This window comes from Tiliqua scincoides, chromosome 15 (genome assembly GCF_035046505.1).
Source record: "Tiliqua scincoides isolate rTilSci1 chromosome 15, rTilSci1.hap2, whole genome shotgun sequence".
NCBI lineage: Eukaryota > Metazoa > Chordata > Lepidosauria > Squamata > Scincidae > Tiliqua > Tiliqua scincoides.
In genome coordinates this window covers 1,178,655-1,197,623 of record NC_089835.1, presented here as the reverse complement: position 1 = coordinate 1,197,623, position 18,969 = coordinate 1,178,655, and the positions used below count along the sequence as shown (strand labels likewise).

At 53.9% G+C, this 18,969-nt stretch overlaps 2 protein-coding genes across 2 annotated transcripts; both read right to left on the bottom strand.

The window, feature by feature from the left end:
- Window positions 1-267: 267 nt before the first annotated feature.
- Window positions 268-12,892, bottom strand: FAM89B (family with sequence similarity 89 member B). Its single transcript, XM_066610345.1, has 2 exons — window positions 12,485-12,892; window positions 268-575 (listed from the first exon to the last, which is right to left on the bottom strand). Exons 1-2 carry the CDS (start codon window positions 12,761-12,763, stop codon window positions 291-293), a joined length of 564 nt encoding a protein of 187 aa, XP_066466442.1. The 5' UTR covers window positions 12,764-12,892; the 3' UTR covers window positions 268-290.
- A 1,641-nt stretch (window positions 12,893-14,533) lies between these two features.
- Window positions 14,534-18,514, bottom strand: ZNRD2 (zinc ribbon domain containing 2). The gene is made up of 4 exons (XM_066610347.1): window positions 18,443-18,514; window positions 18,169-18,320; window positions 16,217-16,301; window positions 14,534-15,039 (listed from the first exon to the last, which is right to left on the bottom strand). Exons 1-4 carry the CDS (start codon window positions 18,459-18,461, stop codon window positions 14,657-14,659), a joined length of 639 nt encoding a protein of 212 aa, XP_066466444.1. The 5' UTR covers window positions 18,462-18,514; the 3' UTR covers window positions 14,534-14,656.
- Between the last annotated feature and the right edge of the window lie 455 nt (window positions 18,515-18,969).

Genomic DNA, 18,969 nt, shown 5'->3' with positions numbered 1-18,969 from the left:
GAGGAGGGAGCACCCATTCACCTGAACTGACCACAGATCAGTCTCTTTCTCCCTCTCTCGAGAAGGAACGTTGGTGAAGTCCTGCTGAATCCTGAAGAGGTAATTTAAGATACTAAACTATCACTGGTTAAGTGCAAATGGCATGGTAGACACAAGTCCCTTGAGCAGGTCCTACATTATTAAACCTGGCTCTAAGCTGCCAGTGTGAACCCACGCACACCCCCGCACCGAAGAGAATCCACTTCCCAAGGCTGTTTGTCTGGAAAGGCAACTGCAGGCACAAGGCAACCTCAGATGGTGATGTGGAAGGACTCCTGGAGCCACTGGTCCCGTGAGTTCTGGGGCTGCAGCAGGCGAAGGCGCTGGCCCAAGGGGTTCTCCTTGTGCCCATCCGGGCTCGGCTGGTCCACCTCAAAGTCCTCCTCCTCGTCCGAGAAGCCATTTTCAGCAGTCAGGCTGCCCTCCGAGTGGAGCGAGGAGGACATGTCCTGAAACAGGCCTTTGTACTCCTGGATGGACTCATACAAGGACCATAGCTGGCAGAGGAGGGACATGTCCAGCTGCCGAAGGCCCACCTGCAACAAGCAACGGGCAGAGTCAGCTGCAAGGTTATTGCTCCCCAAACGCCATGCCTGATTTTAATCCCTGCCCTGTAAAAATGGGTGGCAGCAAAGCTGAACTGCTCATATCAAGAAAAGAGTCACAGGTCCAAGTCCTGGGATCTGGAAAGACCTGCCTGAAGCCCTGGAGAACAACTGCCAGCTTGCATTGACAACAGTGAACCAGCTTGACCAATGGTCTGACTCCACAGGCAGCGTATTTTAAAGGCCTTGTAAAAATAGGTAATATTTTATTTCTCCCAGCTTGACCTCCTATGCAATCTGAAACCCACCATGGTGCCCTGCGGGGAGAAAGGTGGAGTATAAATCAAATAAATAAAAATAAATGGTGGGTGGATCAGCAGGAGAAATGAAGAACCACTCAAGGCTCATTTGCCACAACAGCTGAGAGTGGAGTAGAGCGAGAGGCTCTGGAGCTCACCTGCTCCACACTTCATATAACAAACAATATTCTGCACCAACCAAAGCCACACACTGTGAATGGCAAGAATTGTTTTTTTCAGTGGTGTCCAGGAAATTGGACCTTGGAGTTTGCTGAAAGGAGCAGATGCCTTCTGCCTTCAGATGTGTCTCTGCTGCCCTCTGCTGAAGGAACTGCTCTCATAGCTGAGACTCCAATTCTCACACATACACCCCCAGACATTTGACTATTATTGGAATTTTTGGCGGCAGTTTCTATGGCAAAGGCCAGAAGCTAATAACTGATAAAGTTGTAGCTCTTTGCCTTGTTATATTTATTATTATTGATGGATTTTTATATGCCAATAAAGGTTCACCAAAGCAAAGCTATTATTTAGGGATCGTGTGTTATTTTCACTTGCCAACAAGTAGCTCATGCGTCGGGGTTATTCCCGCAGTCGCCCTGGACAAGAGGTCATTACTTGACCCACTTTGCACTCAGGAAAAATGAGTCACGCACAGCCACACACCAGGGGTCCAGGAGCCTTGGAGAGCCTTGAACCCAGGATCCCCAGGTGCAAGGCCAAATCTCAAGGCCACAGCCAGCCCATCCTTGAAGCCTCAGTTGCCAGGAGGAACCCAGCTACGCTGCTCCTTCTCCCACTCCTGGATCCAAAGAGGAAGTGTGGACAAGAGGAGAATGGAAGTCTAGAGTGTCAAGAGATGCTCTAACCCACCATTCTCTGCTCCATTCCCCTCTTCCTTTTTGAATCCAGGGTACAGGGAAGAGGAGTAGCAGCAACAGATGGCTATTGATTTAACTAATATCTAGCAGTTCAGCACTATTTAGTGCCTTCAAGTTTAAACAGGTCATCAAGAAATAGGCCAAGTCACAACATTCACCCCAGTTATAAGAAGTCACTTTCCCTGAATTGACCTACTTTTAGCCAATTAAGGGCCCAGTCCTAGCCAAATTTCCAGCACCAGCGCAGTTGCAGTGCAGCCCCAAGGCATAAGAGCATAAGAACAGCCCCGCTGGATCAGGCCATAGGCCCACCTAGTCCAGCTTCCTGTATCTCACAGCGGCCCACCAAATGCCCCAGGGAGCACACCAGATAACAAGAGACCTCATCCTGGTGCCCTCCCTTGCATCTGCCATTCTGACATAGGATGCAATCCTAACCCCTTATATGTCAGTGCTTTCTGGTACTGGCATAGCGGTGCCAATGGGACGTGTGCTGCATCCTGCATCCTGTGCTGCAGGACGTGTCCTGCATCCACCGCTATGCTGGAAAGCACTGACATAAGGGGTTAGGATTGCACCCATAACCCATTTCTAAAATCAGGAGGTTGCACATACACATCATGGCTTGTAATCTGTAATGGATTTTTCCTCCAGAAAGTTGACCAATCCCCTTTTAAAGGCATCCAGTCCAGATGCTGTCACCACATGCTGTGGCAAGACGTTCCACAGACCAACCCCACATTTTCTTTTGTCTGTCCTAACCCTCCCAACACTCAATCTGAGTGGATGTCCCCTGGTTCTGGTGTTATGTGAGAGTGTAAAGAGCATCTCCCTATCCACTCTGTCCATCCCCTGCATAATTTTGTATGTCTCAATCATGTCCCCCCGAGGCGTCTCTTTTCTAGGCTGAAGAGGCCCAAACGCTGTAGCCTTTCCTCGTAAGGAAGGTGCCCCAGCCCCGTAATCATCTTAGTCACTCTCTTTTGCAACTTTTCCATTTCCACTATATCCTTTTCATGGAGGATTGCAGAAGGAGAGGGGATGAGGGTAATGGAGTCCTCAATGGAGTCTGCAATCCTCCATTACCCTCATCCCCTCCCTCCCCCTGCAGTCCTCCATCCCCCACAATCTCCCTTTTGCCCCTCCACTCCTGCATCATCCCCGGGGGGCTGGGGGATAAGAATAGCCCTCAGTTTGGCTGTACTTGTCTTAAGAGGCGACTAAACAGCCACCGGGTAGATGGGACTCGTCAGCCTGGGAAGGCAGCTCATCTGAGAGAAGGAAAACTCTGATCCCAAACCTCCACTGCCTTGTGGCTACATCCAGTTGTGGAAAAGGCTTCAGGAGTCAACCTCGAGGCAAAATCTGCAGCCAGAGTCCCTGAGGCAGTTCCCGGCTGTACACAATCATGCTCTGGCAACTCCTGCGACGCTGCTGGAACCAACCGTATTGGCTTCTGCCTTTCTATTGGACTATTCCAGTGATGTGGAGAGGGGGGATTTGCTGCATGGGTAACAGCCTATCTTCCATACCTTCTTTACCCAGGCTTTGCGCACTGGAGAGGACACTCCAACTTCGCCATACGGCGTTGGCACAACAAGGGAAGCAGCAGTTTATCGGTTATAAGTCTTCATTCGATTGGCGTAGAGCGTGACTGCTCCTCCGGAAGGGGTTGCTTCTGACGATGGGAGAGATCGTTGCATCTCATTGGGCAGCTACCGCCCACCTTAATCTGGGCAGTCACCAGCCAGTAAGGTGTTGCCTCGCCACAGTTCGTTAACTTCACGGGGTGCATGGGGTTTAGGGTGAAAACCGACAAGCGGATCGACAACTCTACACCATGGAACAGAAAACAGAAAACTCCTGCCCTAAAGCTGGGCACCTGGAACGTAAGGACAATGACACCTGGCTTCTCTGATGACCTGCAAGAAATAGACGACGCACGCAAAACAGCTGTCATTGACATGGAACTGAGCAGACTGCAGATGGACATCGTCACCCTTTAAGAGACGATGCTGGATTCCGGATCTGTCAAGGAGAAAAATTTCTCATTTTTCTGGCAGGGAAAACCACCAAACGAAACCAGCCCAACCTGATTCTCACCAGACGCTCCAGCCTTCCCAGCATCAAGATTACATGCAGTTATCAGGGTGCTGCCTGCGACACCGACTACTCCCTGGTGTGCAGCAGAGTGAAACTGCGAACAAAGCGACTGTATCACACAAAAAAGGAAGGAAGACCTCGCATTGACACCAGCAAGACCCGGGATCAGAGAAAAGTGGAGGAATTTCCACAAGCGCTTGAGGAATCTCTTTCAGGCCCGGCCGATGCAGATGCATCCAACAGATGGGAACATTTCAAGAATGCTGTTTACAATACCGCCTTGTCCATATTCAGCAAGAAGACCAACAAGACGGCAGACTAGTTTGAAGCCCACTCTGAAGAGTTACAACCAGTCATTGAGGAAAAGAGGAGAGCTCAAGCCGCATACAAAGACTGTCCCAGTGAGCACAACCTGCAGGTCTTCCGAGCTGTTCGCAGCAAAGTCCAGCAGACTGCCAGGAGATGTGCTAACAACTACTGGCTCCAGCTCTGTTCCCAGATACAGATAGCAGCTGACACGGGCAACATCAAGGGGATGTATGATGGTATCAAGCAGGCCTAAGGTCTAACACAGAAGAAAATTGCCCCTCTGAAGTCTGCTGCAGGTGAGGTCATCCAGGATTGGGCACAGCAGATGGAATGCTGGGTGTAGCACTACTCTGAGCTATATTCCAGAGAAAATGTAGTCACCAAAGAAGCACTGAACAACATTGAGTGCCTGCCTGTGTTGGAGGAGCTTGACAGTGAACCAACCCTAGAAGAACTTCACGTGGCCCTGGACTCGCTTGCCTTTGGCAAGGCACCTGGAAAAGACAGCATCCCTGCTGTATCCTAGACAGTATCCTAAAGTGCTGCAAAGAGATCATCATCACTGAGCTGCATGAAATCCTCTGTCTCTGCTGGAGAGAAGGTGGAGTACCTCAAGACATGAGGGATGCAAACATCATCACGCTGTACAAGAACAAAGGCGACAGGGGTGACTGCAACAACTACCGCGGCATCTCTCTCCTTAGCGTTGTAGGAAAGCTATTTGCCAGAGTTGCACTAAAGAGGCTGCAGGTACTTGCAGAGAGCATTTATCCAGAATCACAGTGCGGATTCCGAGCCAACAGGTCCACCATGATATGGTATTCTCCCTTAGACAACTGCAGGAGAAATGCAGGGAACAACAACAGCCACTCTTTATAGCCTTCATAGATCTCACGAAGGCTTTCGACCTGGTCAGCAGGGACGGCCTCTTCAAGATTCTCCCCAACATCGGATGTCCACCCAGGCTCCTCAGCATCATCAGATCCTTCCACAAGGACATGAAGGGCATTGTTATCTTCGATGGCTCCACATCAGACCCCTTTGACATCCCAAGCAGCGTGAAGTAGTGCTGTGTTCTTGCACCAACCTTGTTTGGGATTTTCTTCGCTGTCCTGCTGGAGCAGGCCTTTGGAACAGCAACAGAAGGCATCTATCTCCGGACCAGATCAGATAGAAAGCTCTTCAACCTCTCCAGACTAAGAGCAAAGCCCAAAGTCCAGCTGAAATGTCTGTGTGACTTCCTCTTTGCCGACGATGCAGCTGTAACTACCCACTCTGCCAAAGATCTCCAACGGCTCATGAACTGTTTTAGCAAGGCCTGCCAAGACTTTGGACTGATAATCAGCCTGAAGAAAACACAGGTCATGGTTCAGGATGTGGACTCACCTCCCTGAATTACAATGTGCATGAACTGGAGGTTGTCCATGACTTCACGTACCTTGGCTCAATGTTCTCTGACACTCTTTCTCTCGATACCGAGCTAAACAAACGCATCGGTAAAGCAGCTACCACGTTTTCCAGACTCACAAAGAGAGTCTGGTCCAACAAGAAGCTGACGGAACATACCAAGATCCAGGTCTACAGAGCTTGCGTCCTGAGTACACTTCTGTACTGCAGCGAGTCATGGACTCTTCGCTCACAACAGGAGAGGAAACTGAACGCTTTCCACATGCGCTGCCTCCGATGCATCCTTGGCATCACCTGGTAGGACAAAGTTCCAAACAACACAGTCCTGGAACGTGCTGGAATCCCTAGTATGTATGCACCGCTGAAACAGAGACGCCTGCGTTGGCTCGGTCATGTTGTGAGAATGGATGATGGCCGGATCCCAAAGGATTTCCTCTATGGAGAACTCGTGCAAGGAAAGCGCCCTACAGGTAGACCACAGCTGCGATACAAGGACATCTGCAAGAGGGATCTGAAGGCCTTAGGAGTGGACCTCAACAAGTGGGAAACCCTGGCCTCTGAGCGGCCTGCTTGGAGACAGGCTGTGCAGCACGGCCTTCCCCAGTTTGAAGAGACACTTGGCCAACAGACTGAGGCAAAGAGGCAAAGAAGGAAGGCCCACAGCCAGGGAGACAGACCAGGGACAGACTGCACTTGCTCCCAGTGTGGAAGGGATTGTCACTCCCGAATCAGCTTTTTCAGCCACACTAGATGCTGTGCAAGAACCACCATTCAGAGCGCGATACCATAGCCTTTCAAGACTGAAGGTTGCCAACTCATGTCCTTTTAGAGATGTGGCAACCAGAACAAATGTTCCCTTTCGTTTTGGAGGCCTCCATAACTACCATCCCACCACAAAATGCAATGCACACCCCATTGGCATGGCTACACCAGGGCTGGAAAGCTGGATAGGATTTGGCCCTAAGCCATTTCTGCCCACTATTGCATGTACGCAACAGGGACCAAATGCTTACACCTGTGGGCCAGGCAAAATGACAAACCATCTCCACAGCACAACCCAGCTCTCGGCAAGCTGAAGTCCACCGATCTACCAGATGCCAGGCAACACAACCTACCGTTGGGTGTGTTCTCCCATTTTGTACTCACAGTCAGTTCTTTTCATGTGTGAATTCACTACCTGTGGATTCACTTATCTGCAAATGGCAGAACTGCCACCTATTACTTGTTATCTGTGACTCCAGCTGAACTTTCACAACCCTAGTGATGAGGAGAGATCAATGATGAAAGGTCCCTGGAAGGCAACCTGACGTCTGCTCTGGGGCTGGGACAAGCCCAGGGAAGGAGCCAAGAGACAGGTGGATGAGCAGGAGGACAGGTGAAGCAACCCCCTCCCCATTGCCGAACTCTGATGCCTTGTGGTTGGGTCAGCAACCTTCAATGAGTTAAGGGACAGCCAGCACCCTAAGGAGAAATCGCCATCACCACCACCTTCAACACATCGAGGGGATATCCAGCACAGAGGAGGAAGAATCACATGATGATCGAACAGCCCCATAGTCTTCAAGATTCAGGTTCATAAGAGTGTATGGTGAAGAGGGTTCCCTGGAACCTAACCCCATTTTCCCAATAGGCTCAACAATTCAGTATCTGCTAATTTGGTATCTAATAGGCAAGAGGGTGGCAGTGGCTTGGTGGTACTTGCCTCTACCACTCTACCAGTCTCTGCCTCTACCACTCTTCCTCCCTCCCACTCTATGGATATGAAAAGCAAGAGGAATGAACTGAATGAAACAGGAAGTGTGGAAGACAGGAGTGTCGCGGGCCAGAATATAAAGAACAGAGTGAGAAAGGAAGGTGGAAGAGGGTGGTGGGCTAGAGTGTAAAAAATGCTAGTAAGAACAATATCATGCAAGAAAATAAGGGATTTAAGTTCCTCCCCCCTCCTGCAAGAATAGAAGATGCAGGGACACTATTTAAGGTCAAGGCATAGGCTATCATCACTTATTCCCCACCTGGCATCTATAGGAAGAAGCAATATAGTAGTGCAGACGCGAAATGTTTAATTAAAGGCACAGCACCCCTCTGGACAGGTCAATTCTTCAGTTGCGTCAGGTCTGAAAAGACACAGGGGGAGGCCACGGAAAAGACAGGACTGTGGCAAAGTCACTGGGAAGGCTGTGCAACAAGTGAGTGAAAAGTGATGGCAACCCCAGAGAAGAGGACTGGTGCAGAAGCAACCAGTCTCTTAAACTTTTTTGGGGGGGGGGGGAGCTTATCTCCAGATGTATCTGGTACTGATAGATTTCTATGGGGAGTGGATGCAACTGTTCTGGAGATCTTGCCCCTTGTCCGATACACAAAGAACCACACTTTTTGCTTCTCTGAAATGTCACCCCTGAAAAAAACACCCAGAGGGCAAGCAGAAGGGGCAAAGTGCATTTTGGGGGTGGAATAAGCTTCGTTGCACATATTACATTTCTGAACCAGAAGTTGATGGTGTGTCACATCTTTGATTGGCGGTGTCATGAATATGTACAGTTTAGGTCTAGTAACATGTAAAGCCTGAACCAAGCTAAAACAGTAACACAGAAGTGGCTTGCAGTTCCTAGCTGCTAGGAATTTACAACTCAATGGAAGGTGATAATGTAGCACCTAGGCAGCCAGAAAGACGCCCATCAAGGATGGAATGCAGCTGCAGATCTCCAGGGGGGAGGGAAGAGCTGAGAGGGCAAGTATCCAGCCCCACTTCTGGAGGACAGGGGTCTTTGGTCTTTGTCTCTGGGTGAGAGAGGTGGTGGGTGCACATCCTGCCCCGCCAGGACCATGTGGCCATAGGTAACTGAGGATCTACAAAAGAAGCTGACCCAGGTGAGAGTCAGAGATTAACAGAGTTAGCCAGTTAGCTTTGTTGTTTTATGCTGATATGTTTCTTAGAAGTTTTTATGCCTCTAGCATTTGCTGCCTTTTGTAACTTCTTGTAACCCTATGTACTTAATAAAGTAAAAATCTTTTTAATGTGTTGGTTCATTGTCTGCTGAGGACAAAGGTTCAGAATCTTACCTGTATTGTATTGGCAACCTTCAGCCTCGAAAGACTATGGTATCGCGCTCTGAAAGGTGGTTCTGGCACAGCGTCTAGTGTGGCTGAAAAGGCCAATCCGGGAGTGACAATCCCTTCCACACCGGGAGCAAGTGCAGTCTGTCCCTGGTCTGTCTCCCTGGCTATGGGCCTTCCTTCTTTGCCTCTTAGCCTCAGACTGTTGGCAAAGTGTCTCTTCAAACTGGGAAAGGCCATGCTGCACAGCCTGCCTCCAAGCGGGCCGCTCAGAGGCCAGGGTTTCCCACTTGTTGAGGTCCATCCCTAAGGCCTTCAGATCCCTCTTGCAGATGTCCTTGTATTGCAGCTGTGGTCTACCTGTAGGGCGCTTTCCTTGCACGAGTTCTCCATAGAGGAGATCCTTTGGGATCCGGCCATCATCCATTCTCACAACATGACCAAGCCAACGCAGGCGTCTCTGTTTCAGCAGTGAATACATGCTAGGGATTCCAGCACGTTCCAGGACTGTGTTGTTTGGAACTTTGTCCTGCCAGGTGATGCCGAGGATGCGTCGGAGGCAGCGCATGTGGAAAGCGCTCAGTTTCCTCTCCTGTTGTGAGCGAAGAGTCCATGACTCGCTGCAGTACAGAAGTGTACTCAGGACGCAAGCTCTGTAGACCTGGATCTTGGTATGTTCCGTCAGCTTCTTGTTGGACCAGACTCTCTTTCTGAGTCTGAATCTTACCTAGCCGTTCTTACCTAGTCTGAATCTTACCTAGCCGTTCAGCAAGCTACCAAAAATCCTCATTGTGGACTGAGTCCTCATTTGAGGACTGAGACTTTAAGTAAAGAAAGTGCTCAGTGCCTACAAGGAATATAGTTAAGCCTAGAGGGTCTTGGTTCCCTGGACTGAGGCACTGGCTCTTACAGGGTGGTGGCAGTACTACCGAACAGGGATCTTTGAGGGCTCTAGGGTTCAGAACCAACAACTCTGAGCACCCCAAAACCCTGGGAGTGTGAGACCAAGTGTACGACAGGCAGGATGTTCACTTTCAAGGAAGCCATACATTTTCTTGACAGTAAATCAAGCCTTATTGGGTTGCAACCTTATACTGAATTCCAATTTATAGTTCAGGAATGTGGGGTGGGGGGAGCAGGAGAGGGCAGGTTTAGTGAGAGCCAGGGTGGTGTAGTGGTTTGGGAGGTAGACTCAGAGCTGGATAGACCCAGGTTCAAACCCCCCTCAGCCATGAGGTGTCCTGGGTGACCTTGGGCCAGTCACTTTCTCTCAGCCTCACCTACCTCACAGGGTTGTTCTGAGGGAAAAAGGAGCGGAGTGGCTATGTACACCGCCCTGAGCTCTTTGGAGGAAGGTCGGTATAAAAATGTGATAAATAAATAAATATTACATATTTGGTGGAACTGCCTCCAAGCTCAACAGTCTTTTTGAGACGATCGAGGAGCTGATTTCTGCAAAATCATGCAGGGGGTGGACAGAGTGGATGGAGAAACGCTCTTTTCCCTCTTGCATAACACCAGAACCAGGGGACATCCACCAAAGCTGAGTGTTGGGAGAGTTAGGACAGACAGAAGAAAATATTTCTTCACCCAGCGTGTAATTAGTCTGTGGAACTCTTTGCCACAAGAAGTAGTTATGGCATCTTGCCTGGATGCCTTTAAGAGGGGATCGGACAAATTTCTGGAGGAAAAGTTCATTACAGGTTACAAGTCATAGTAGGTATGTTCAAGCTCTTGGTTTTAGAGGCAGGCTGCCTCTGATTGCCAGATGTGGTGGAGACACAGATTGTGTCTTATGTGCTCCCTGGGGCATTTGATGGGCCACTGTGAGATACAGGAAGCTGGACTAGATTCCAGCTGTACCCCTGCTAATTGGGTAAGAGGCACTTTTTCAAGTGGGTGCTCCTTTTTTTAGCAAGGGGAGAGTAACTGGCCCACCTCACCCCAGCACTGTCTGTTCTAATGGCTGTCTGCTGGTATTCATTTGCATCTTTTTAGATTGTGAGCCCTTTTGGGACAGGGAGCCATTTAGTTATTTGATTTTTCTCTGTAAACTGCTTTGTGAACTTTTTGTTGAAAAGCGGTATATAAATACTGTTAATAATAATAATAATAATAATAATAATAATAATAATAATAATAATAATAATAATAGATGGGCCTTTGGCCTGATCCAGTGGGGCTCTTCTGATGTTCTTATCTCTTAATTCCAATGCTTTGATTTTTTGTTTGTTTTGTGAAATGGCCTGTCTAAAGTTAGCACACCGGAGGGAAAATTGCCAGTAATCAACCTGCAGTTAAGACCAAACCCAGAATGGTCACAGAGAACCCCTCAAACAGGGGAAAAAAAGTTATTGAAGGCTTTGGAAAGAGCTCCTATAGACAAATTAACAACAAAAGACAGGGGAATAAGGGCCTGACCCTACCCAACTTTCCAGCACTGGTGCAGCCACAATGCAGCCCCAGGATAAGGGAACCATGTGCATGCCCCACTGGCACAGCTGCACCAGCACTGGAAAACTGGGTAGGATTTGGCCCTAATTCATTTTGAAAGAGAAGAAGGGACTGGTGGGGGAACCGTGTGTCTGGAGGAGGCACTTGTTATCATATTTGTCTACTGCAGTGTTTCTCAGTGTTTGTCCTCTGCCATTCCACTTCACAGGGTCCACCTATTCAAAGTACCACTGCAAGTAACTGGCAATGACATCATTGGGAGGCCAGCTGTGATGCAACAAGCACCAGTAAGAGGCTCAGCTATTTGATCCTGGTCTCACTGCTGGGTGGCAGGTGTCCAGGGTCCCTGCCAATGACTGGGAGGGCACCAGTGACTGGGAGAGGTAACTGGTGGGGACGCCAGTGACTGGGGGTGCGCCAGTGGCCGGGGGGGTGACTGGCGACAACTAGGGGGCACCAGTGGCCGGGGGGGGGTGACTGGGGTGGCGCCAGTGGCCGGGGGGGTGACAGGGGGGGTGCCAGAGTCTGGGGAGGTCATGGGGTGGCGCCAGTGGCCAGGGGGAGGCGCCAGAGGCTGGGGAAGTCACAGGGGTGGCGCCAGTGGCCAGAGGAGTGACTGGGAGGGCACCAGTGGCCGAGGGGGGTGACTGGGGGGGCACCAGAGGCTGGGGAGATCACGGGGTGGCGCCCGTGGTGGGGGGGTGACTGGGGTGAAGCCAGTGGCCGGGGGGGGCGCCAGAAGCTAGGGAAGTCACGGGGGTGGCACCAGTAGCTGGGGGAGGTGACTGGGGGGCAACAGTGGCTGAGGGGGTTTCTGGGGGCGCCAGTGGCCAGGGGGGCGACTGGGGGGGGCGCCAGAGGCCGGGAGGGTGACTGGGGGGCGACTAGGGGGCACCAGAGGCTGGGGAGCTCACGGGGTGGCGCCAGTGGCCGGGGGGGTGACTGGGGGGGCGCCAGTGGCCGGGGGGGTGACTGGGGGACGCCAGAGGCTGGGGAGGTCACGGGGGTGGCACCAATGGCTGGGGGAGGTGACTGGGGGGCAACACTGGCTGGGGGAGGTGACTGGGGGGCAACACAGGCTGGGGGAGGTGACGGGGGGCGCCACTGGCCGGGGGGGGTTTCTGGGGGACGCCAGAGGCTGGGGAGGTCACGGGGGTGGCACCAATGGCTGGGGGAGGTGACTGGGGGGCAACACAGGCTGGGGGAGGTGACGGGGGGCGCCAGTGGCCGGGGGGGGTGTCTGGGGGACGCCAGAGGCTGGGGAGGTCACGAGGGTGGCACCAATGGCTGGGGGAGGTGACTGGGGGGCAACACTGGCTGGGGAGGTCACGGGGGTGGCAACACTGGCTGGGGAGGCGACGGGGGGCGCCTTGCCGGACGGTCGCGGGCTCACCATCTCCTTGCGCAGCACGGCCAGCGCGGCGTCCAGGTTGGCGGGCCGGGCGCGGGGCGGGGGCTGGGCGGGGGGCGCGGCGCGGGGCTGCTGCTGGGCCCTGCGCAGGTCGTCCTGGATGCGGGCGCGCTTGCTGTGCACCTTCTCGATGTCCCTCCAGGACCCCCCGCTGGAGTGCAGGATGCCGCTGAGCCCCTTCGGCAGCGGCGGCAGCCCCTCGATGGCGCACGCGCCGCCGCCCCCCGGGCCCTCCTGCGGCGCTGCGGCGGAGCGGCTCATGCTGGCCCCGGCCGGCTGCGGGGCGCGGCCATGGAGGGCGCTCTGCACGCGCCCAGAGGCCCCCTCGCCGCGTCCCCGCCGCCCGGGAAGCCTCCCGCCGCCCCGAGCCTTTGTCCGCCCGGCCGGAGCTCGGCCACACCCGCAGCGCCCCTGCCTGCCTGGCGCCGCTGCGCGCACAGGGACGCCGCTTAAAGGGGCGGCAGCCGCAGCTGGCGGGGCGGGGGCTCCCGACCTCGGCCACGCCGAGAGCGCCCCTGGGCATGTGCAGAGATCCGCCTGCGCCAGGCCACACTGCGGTCCCAACTCCCTTCTCCTCTAGGGGGGCTCCCCCGTTTACCCGCAGGAGGTTGGGGGTCGCGGCCCCGGGGCAGCCTTGGCAGAAGCCCCTTCGGGGAGGTCGCTGCAGGGGAAGGCGGAGGGCAGAGGGCAGAGACCCGAGCGGAGCGGGATGCCAGCCGGCCCTGGGCTGCAAGCCTATGCACTTTCCTGGGAGTAAGCCCTACTGGACGCAATGAAACTCACCTCCGAATAGACACGCATAGGATTGTGCTGTGGGTTCGCCCCCCCCCCCTCGGGCCATACCTGGATGAGCCACAGGACCCCTACAGACATCCTTGGTCAAGCAAAAGCAGGCATTAGATCGAGGCCCACTCTTCAGACCCCCTTCTCTCCAGCTCCTGAGCCCGTTATCCCCATTTCTCCTTCCCCCTTCCACTTCTCTTCCATCTGCTGTCTTGTGGGCAGCTCCTCCCCACTCCTCTGACCCCAGAACAGAGGCTCCCTTGAGCCTCAGAATCCTTATAAAAAGCCTGCCACCCTATACAATGTATAGGATTGTAGCCCTATTGGGGAGCCTAATGGTCAAGGCCAGTAGGTCAAGGGAGGCACCAGATGAAAAAGTTTGAAAACCACTGCTATAGTGTACTATTTCCAAGTAGAGATCAGGATGGAATCCCCCTTCCCCAGTCTTAAGGGCCCAATCCTATTCAATTTTCCAGTGCCAGTGCAGCTGTGCCAATGTGGTGGGGAGCCAGTCAGAACAGTTGTTCCCGTACCTCAGGGCTGCACTGCAGTAGCACCAGTGCTGGAAAGCTGGATAGGAATGGGCCCTAAGTTAGCAAGGAATCCTGGAACACCTGTTACAAGAAGCAGCTTGGCTCATTTCCTTGAGCCATTTGCCCCAAAGACTCCTTGTAACACACCTTATTATCCTTGATTCTGGCAAATGGCTGAGCTGGAGCTTGGGAAGGTTTTGCCTTTATTATGTTAAGAGAATAAGAGCAATATGAGGGTGTTGCCTTTAAAGATTAGGCTGTCAGATCAATTAAATCAACACCCCCCCCCCCCAAGAAAATGAAGCAGATCAATTCTGCAGGCACAAGGCTTTGACAATTCTGTGTATGTGTGTTCTAAATACTGAAGCATTTAAGAAAGGGCTAACTCAACAATCAGCAAGCATCTCACACCAACACAGTGAGAATTTCACCAGTGTGTGGGAGCCCTCTTGAGAAGCCCCAGGGGTTAATTTCTCTGCAACATGCCTGCACAATTTCTGAACCCTTCAGCTAAACACAGGCCACCATCCATGGATTGAAGCCTGCTTGGTCCTCAAGAACCCTCATGTTGCAGGACGGGGCAGGGAGCAAAAGCAGAAATTGTGCAGTTTGGGGGTAGGACAGACCTAAATCTAGAGTTATTCCCCAAATCAAAATCACCAGGCCAACCCAAATCCCACTGATGCCCCCCCCCCAAATTTCAGGACAACCAGAATGAGATAACGAGGGTGATATTTAATTGGAAGCAAGAGCCCAGCTGTGTTGGAGCTGCTCAGGCTCTACCTTCTAAGGGTGGGGTGGGCAGCCTTCTTCCTTGGCCAGGGAGAACACAGCAACTTCACTGGAGTACTTCCTTGATGCCCTTGAGGGATTCTGTACAGGAGCGGATAAGTGAGCAGAGCTGTATGCTGGTCTCCACAGAGGTGCTCTGCTGTAGCTCATGGCTTGCCCAGCTGATCTTCTGCAAGAGGGCCTCTTCTGCAGCAGTCAAGGCACTGATGGCTGGTGGACTTGTTGGTGCCGGGACAGACACAGCAACGGGCAATGCGAGGGGCGGGGCAGGAGCTCTGAGTCCCGAAGCTGCCCCTTCACAGTGTTCTGGGCGTGGCACGTGGCGAGGAGTTGGCAGAGAGGAGAGGTATTCGGGCGAAGTGGCCTCATCTGCATTGGAGGCCAGTTGGTGCTCACGCACCTGGGACAAAGCAGCTTGCGCATTCAGGGCTAGTGAGAGGGACAGAAACATACAGACAGGACTGATCTCCAGCCCTTGCTCCTGCCAGGCAACAGTCAACACTCACAGCCTCTGCATCACCCCTACCCAGCCAGGATCTTTCAAGCATCTCAGGGGGAAAAACCCAGGAAAAATGAGTCAGACAACATTTAACTTGTCAAGTGGAAACCTTTGAAATTACAGGGGCCTCAGCCAGAAACGAACCACCTGCATGTACAATGCAACCAGGAATACAGGTGTAAACTCAAGTTGCCAGAACACCAAAGCATGAGGGACTGGCACCCTCTGTAGCAACTTCTCATGCAAACTCCCAGCAACAGAAAGCCCAATCCTAGGCATGTCCGCTGAGAAGTGAGGGCCCAATCCTATCCAATTTTCCAGTGCTGGTGTAGCCGTGCCAATGGGGCGTGCACTGCATCCTGTGGTGGGGAGGCAGTAACAGAAGCCTCCTCAAGGTATGGCAGTGGTATTCAAACTGGGGCATCACGACGCCCCCAACCTGAGGGTCCTGGTCCCTTTCCCCTTAAGGGACGGGGGCAGCAGAGGAGGCAGGGAGGAGGCAGTGGCGCAATCCCCAGGATCACACCGCTCAGGGGGACTGCAGGGGCTTGGGTACACTTGCCCAAGCCTCCTGCAGCCTCCTGGGGGTGCGGGGAGCCCTGCGCGACTTTCCCAGGTCAGGGAAAGTGAAAGTGGGGCGATCGCACCCTGCTCCGCTAAACCAGAAGTGGAACGCAATCGCTCCACTTTCCCTTCTGATGGGGCTGCAGGGATTGGGGTGCACCCTCCAGTTTCTGCAGCAGCCATCCCTGGGTGTGGAGAGCTGGGCGCAAGCGACTGCAGGGCTCCCCAGGTCAGGGCAAGTGAGTGTGGAGTGATCGCAAGCAAGCAGGGTAGACAGGGGCCATTCTGAGAGTCACCTTGCAGCTCCTTGGCCCTTCTGAAAGAGACATGGTTGCAGGAGGAGGGGGCAGAGCACAGCCCCAATTGTGGGGCAAGCCATATGCTCCTGAGCACAGCTGCCATCTCTGGTGTTGGCAGTGGGCATCGAAAAAGGCATAAGAACCCAATTTCTCTGATGCAGGCCCTTCCCACCATTCCAGTCCTGGCTCCAGAACAAAGTCACTGTGAAACAGCAACAGGCTCCCTCCATTATGCTGTACATACCCGGATTGTCTTTGTCAACATCAGAATTAAGCTCTTGGCAGGCAACACAGTACAATTTCTTCTGCTTGTCCTGCAGCAAAATGGTCTGGAAGGACATGGAGGGGGGGCAGGGAGAGAGAGAGAATGCATCAGAGCTTGGCAAAGGACAGGCATGAAATGAAGTTGGGAGATAAGATACCATCACAGACGTTAACAAAAAGACACAAATTGCAGTCACCCAAACCAGCCACCCAGTGACCGATGGCAACTCTAAGCCAATGGAGCAGAGTGAGAGAAAGCAGTGCCTCTACTTTGATGTATCAGCCACATTGCGCATCTGCTTGGGATCAGCCAGCACCCCTCCCTGAAGACTGCTCCAGTTTCTGCTCTCAGGCCCCCTGTGCTGTCCCTTGAGCTTCCCTTCTCAAGAACAGGCTCCAGTCTTTCAGGATATTTCAGGGAAAACCCATGGACATTATATATCTGGACTTTCAGAAGGCGTTCAACACGGTCCCTCACCAAAGGCTACTGAAAAAACTCCACAGTCAGGGAATTAAGAGGACAGGTCCTCTACATAAGAACAGCCCCACTGGATCAGGCCATAGGCCCATCTAGTCCAGCTTCCTGTATCTCACAGCGGCCCACCAAATGCCCCAGGGAGCACACCAGATAACAAGAAACCTCATCCTGGTGCCCTCCCTTGCATCTGACATAGCCCATTTCTAAAATCAAGAGGTTGCGCATACACATCATGGCTTGTACCCCGTAATGGATTTTTCCTCCAGAAACTTGTCCAATCCACTTTTAAAGGCGTCCAGGCCAGATGCCGTCACCACATCCTGTGGCAAGGAGTTCCACAGACCAACCACACGCTGAGTAAAGAAATATTTTCTTTTGCCTGACTCTCCCAACACTCAATTTGAGTGGATGTCCCCTGGTTCTGGTGTTATGTGAGAGTGTAAAGAGCATCTCCCTATCCACTCTGTCCATCCCCTGCATAATTTTGTATGTCTCAATCATGTCCCCCCTCAGGCGTCTCTTTTCTAGGCTGAAGAGGCACAAACGCCGTAGCCTTTCCTCATAAGGAAGGTGCCCCAGCCCCATAATCATCTTAGTCGCTCTCTTTTGCACCTTTTCCATTTCCACTATGTCTTTTTTGAGATGCGGCGACCAGAACTGGACACAATACTCCAGGTGTGGCCTTACCATAGATTTGTACAACGGCATTATAATACTAGCCGTTTTGTTCTCAATACCTTTCCTAATGATCCCAAGCATAGAATTGGCCTTCTTCACTGCCGCCGCACATTGGGTCGACACTTTCATCGACCTGTCCAGAGCCTGGCTTTCCTGCAGGTCCAGGGCAGCCTAGCCTCTGCGGCTGGGGGAGCCGCTCAGATCGCCTCCCTCTCCCTTCCACCACCTCCACTGGCACTCTGCAAGTGCTGAGAGGCCCCCTCTTCACCTCCCACTCTGCATGTGCCTAGAGGGCCCCTCCCGGCATTCTGTACGTGCCCAGAGGCCCCCACCTCCCACTATGCATGTGCCTAGAGGTCGGCTCCCCGCATTCTGTACGTGCCCAGAGGCCCCCTCTTCTCCGCCCACTCTGCATGTGCCTAGAGGGCCCCTCCCGGCATTCTGTACGTTGCCCAGAGGCCCCCACCTCCCACTATGCATGTGCCTAGAGGTCCGCTCCCCACATTCTGTACGTGCCCAGAGGCCCCCTCTTCACCGCCCACTCTGCATGTGCCTAGAGGGCCCCTCCCGACATTCTGTACGTGCCCAGAGGCCCCCACCTCCCACTATGCATGTGCCTAGAGGTCCGCTCCCCACATTCTGTACGTGCCCAGAGGCCCCCTCTTCACCGCCCACTCTGCATGTGCCTAGAGGGCCCCTCCCGGCATTCTGTACGTGCCCAGAGGCCCCCTTTCCGCCCCGGCACTCTGCACGCGCCCAGAGGCCCCCGCACTCACCCCGCAGTCCGGGCAGCAGTCGCCGAGCATGCGGTAGCCCTGCAGCAGGTGGTCGCCCATGAGGCGGCTGATCCGGTCCTGCCGCTCGCGCCGCGCCTGCAGCACCTTCAGCTCCGCCTCCGTCGGCGGCGCCCACGAGGCCTCGTCGCTGCCTGCGCAGGGGGGGGAGGGAGGCGCCGGCCGTGAGGACGCGGGCGGGGGCGAGGGGCCCTGCCGCCGCCGCATCTCCCGCCCGCCTCGCCGCGGCCCCGTTGCCATGGCGACCCCCGCTTACCTGCCGCGTTCAGCGCCATGGTCCCGGCTCTCCGCCGCCGCTTCCGGCCACCCCACAGGCCACGCCCACCAGCGCCGGAGGCGGGCGGGGAGCAGCGCCTGAGCGCTCCCGCCGGAAACGGGGCTGCGGCGCGAAGGTTCCGGGGCGGCCCGGCTGTTGCTGCGCCTGCCAGCGTCCTTCAGCCCCGGGGAGTGAGAGGCGGGGCGAGTGCTCTGGACGCGTGCAGAGTGCCTGGGAGGCGGAGAGGGGGCCCCTGGGCGCGTGCAGAGTGCCTGGTCTGCAAGAACCGGCAGCAGTCTCCAGGTCCTGGAGTGTTTCCACTGGGCCTCTTACAAGACTGGGGGACAAGCATCTCTAGAGGCTTCAGTCGCAGTGGGCAGTCCCAGTGCCAGCCCCAGTTCCTCTGCGGCTTCCAGCCTGCCTCACAGGCCTGCTGTCCATCCCTCATCCTGCTGCAACCCTGGACGGAGGGGGGAATCCACTCCGCACACCTGCAAGACACACTGAATCACATCACGTGCATGTGT

Coding starts and splice junctions, on each gene's coding strand:
- FAM89B (XM_066610345.1), bottom strand. CDS start 12,763: ATGAGCCGCTCCGCCGCAGCGCCGCAGGAGGGCCCGGGGGGCGGCGGC. Junction 576..12,484: donor CCGTGCTGCGCAAGGAGATG/GTGAGCCCGCGA, acceptor TGCTTGTTGCAG/GTGGGCCTTCGGCAGCTGGA.
- ZNRD2 (XM_066610347.1), bottom strand. Junction 16,302..18,168: donor ACTGCTGCCCGGACTGCGGG/GTGAGTGCGGGG, acceptor ATGTCCTTCCAG/ACCATTTTGCTGCAGGACAA. Junction 15,040..16,216: donor TGTTGACAAAGACAATCCGG/GTATGTACAGCA, acceptor CCCTCTCACTAG/CCCTGAATGCGCAAGCTGCT.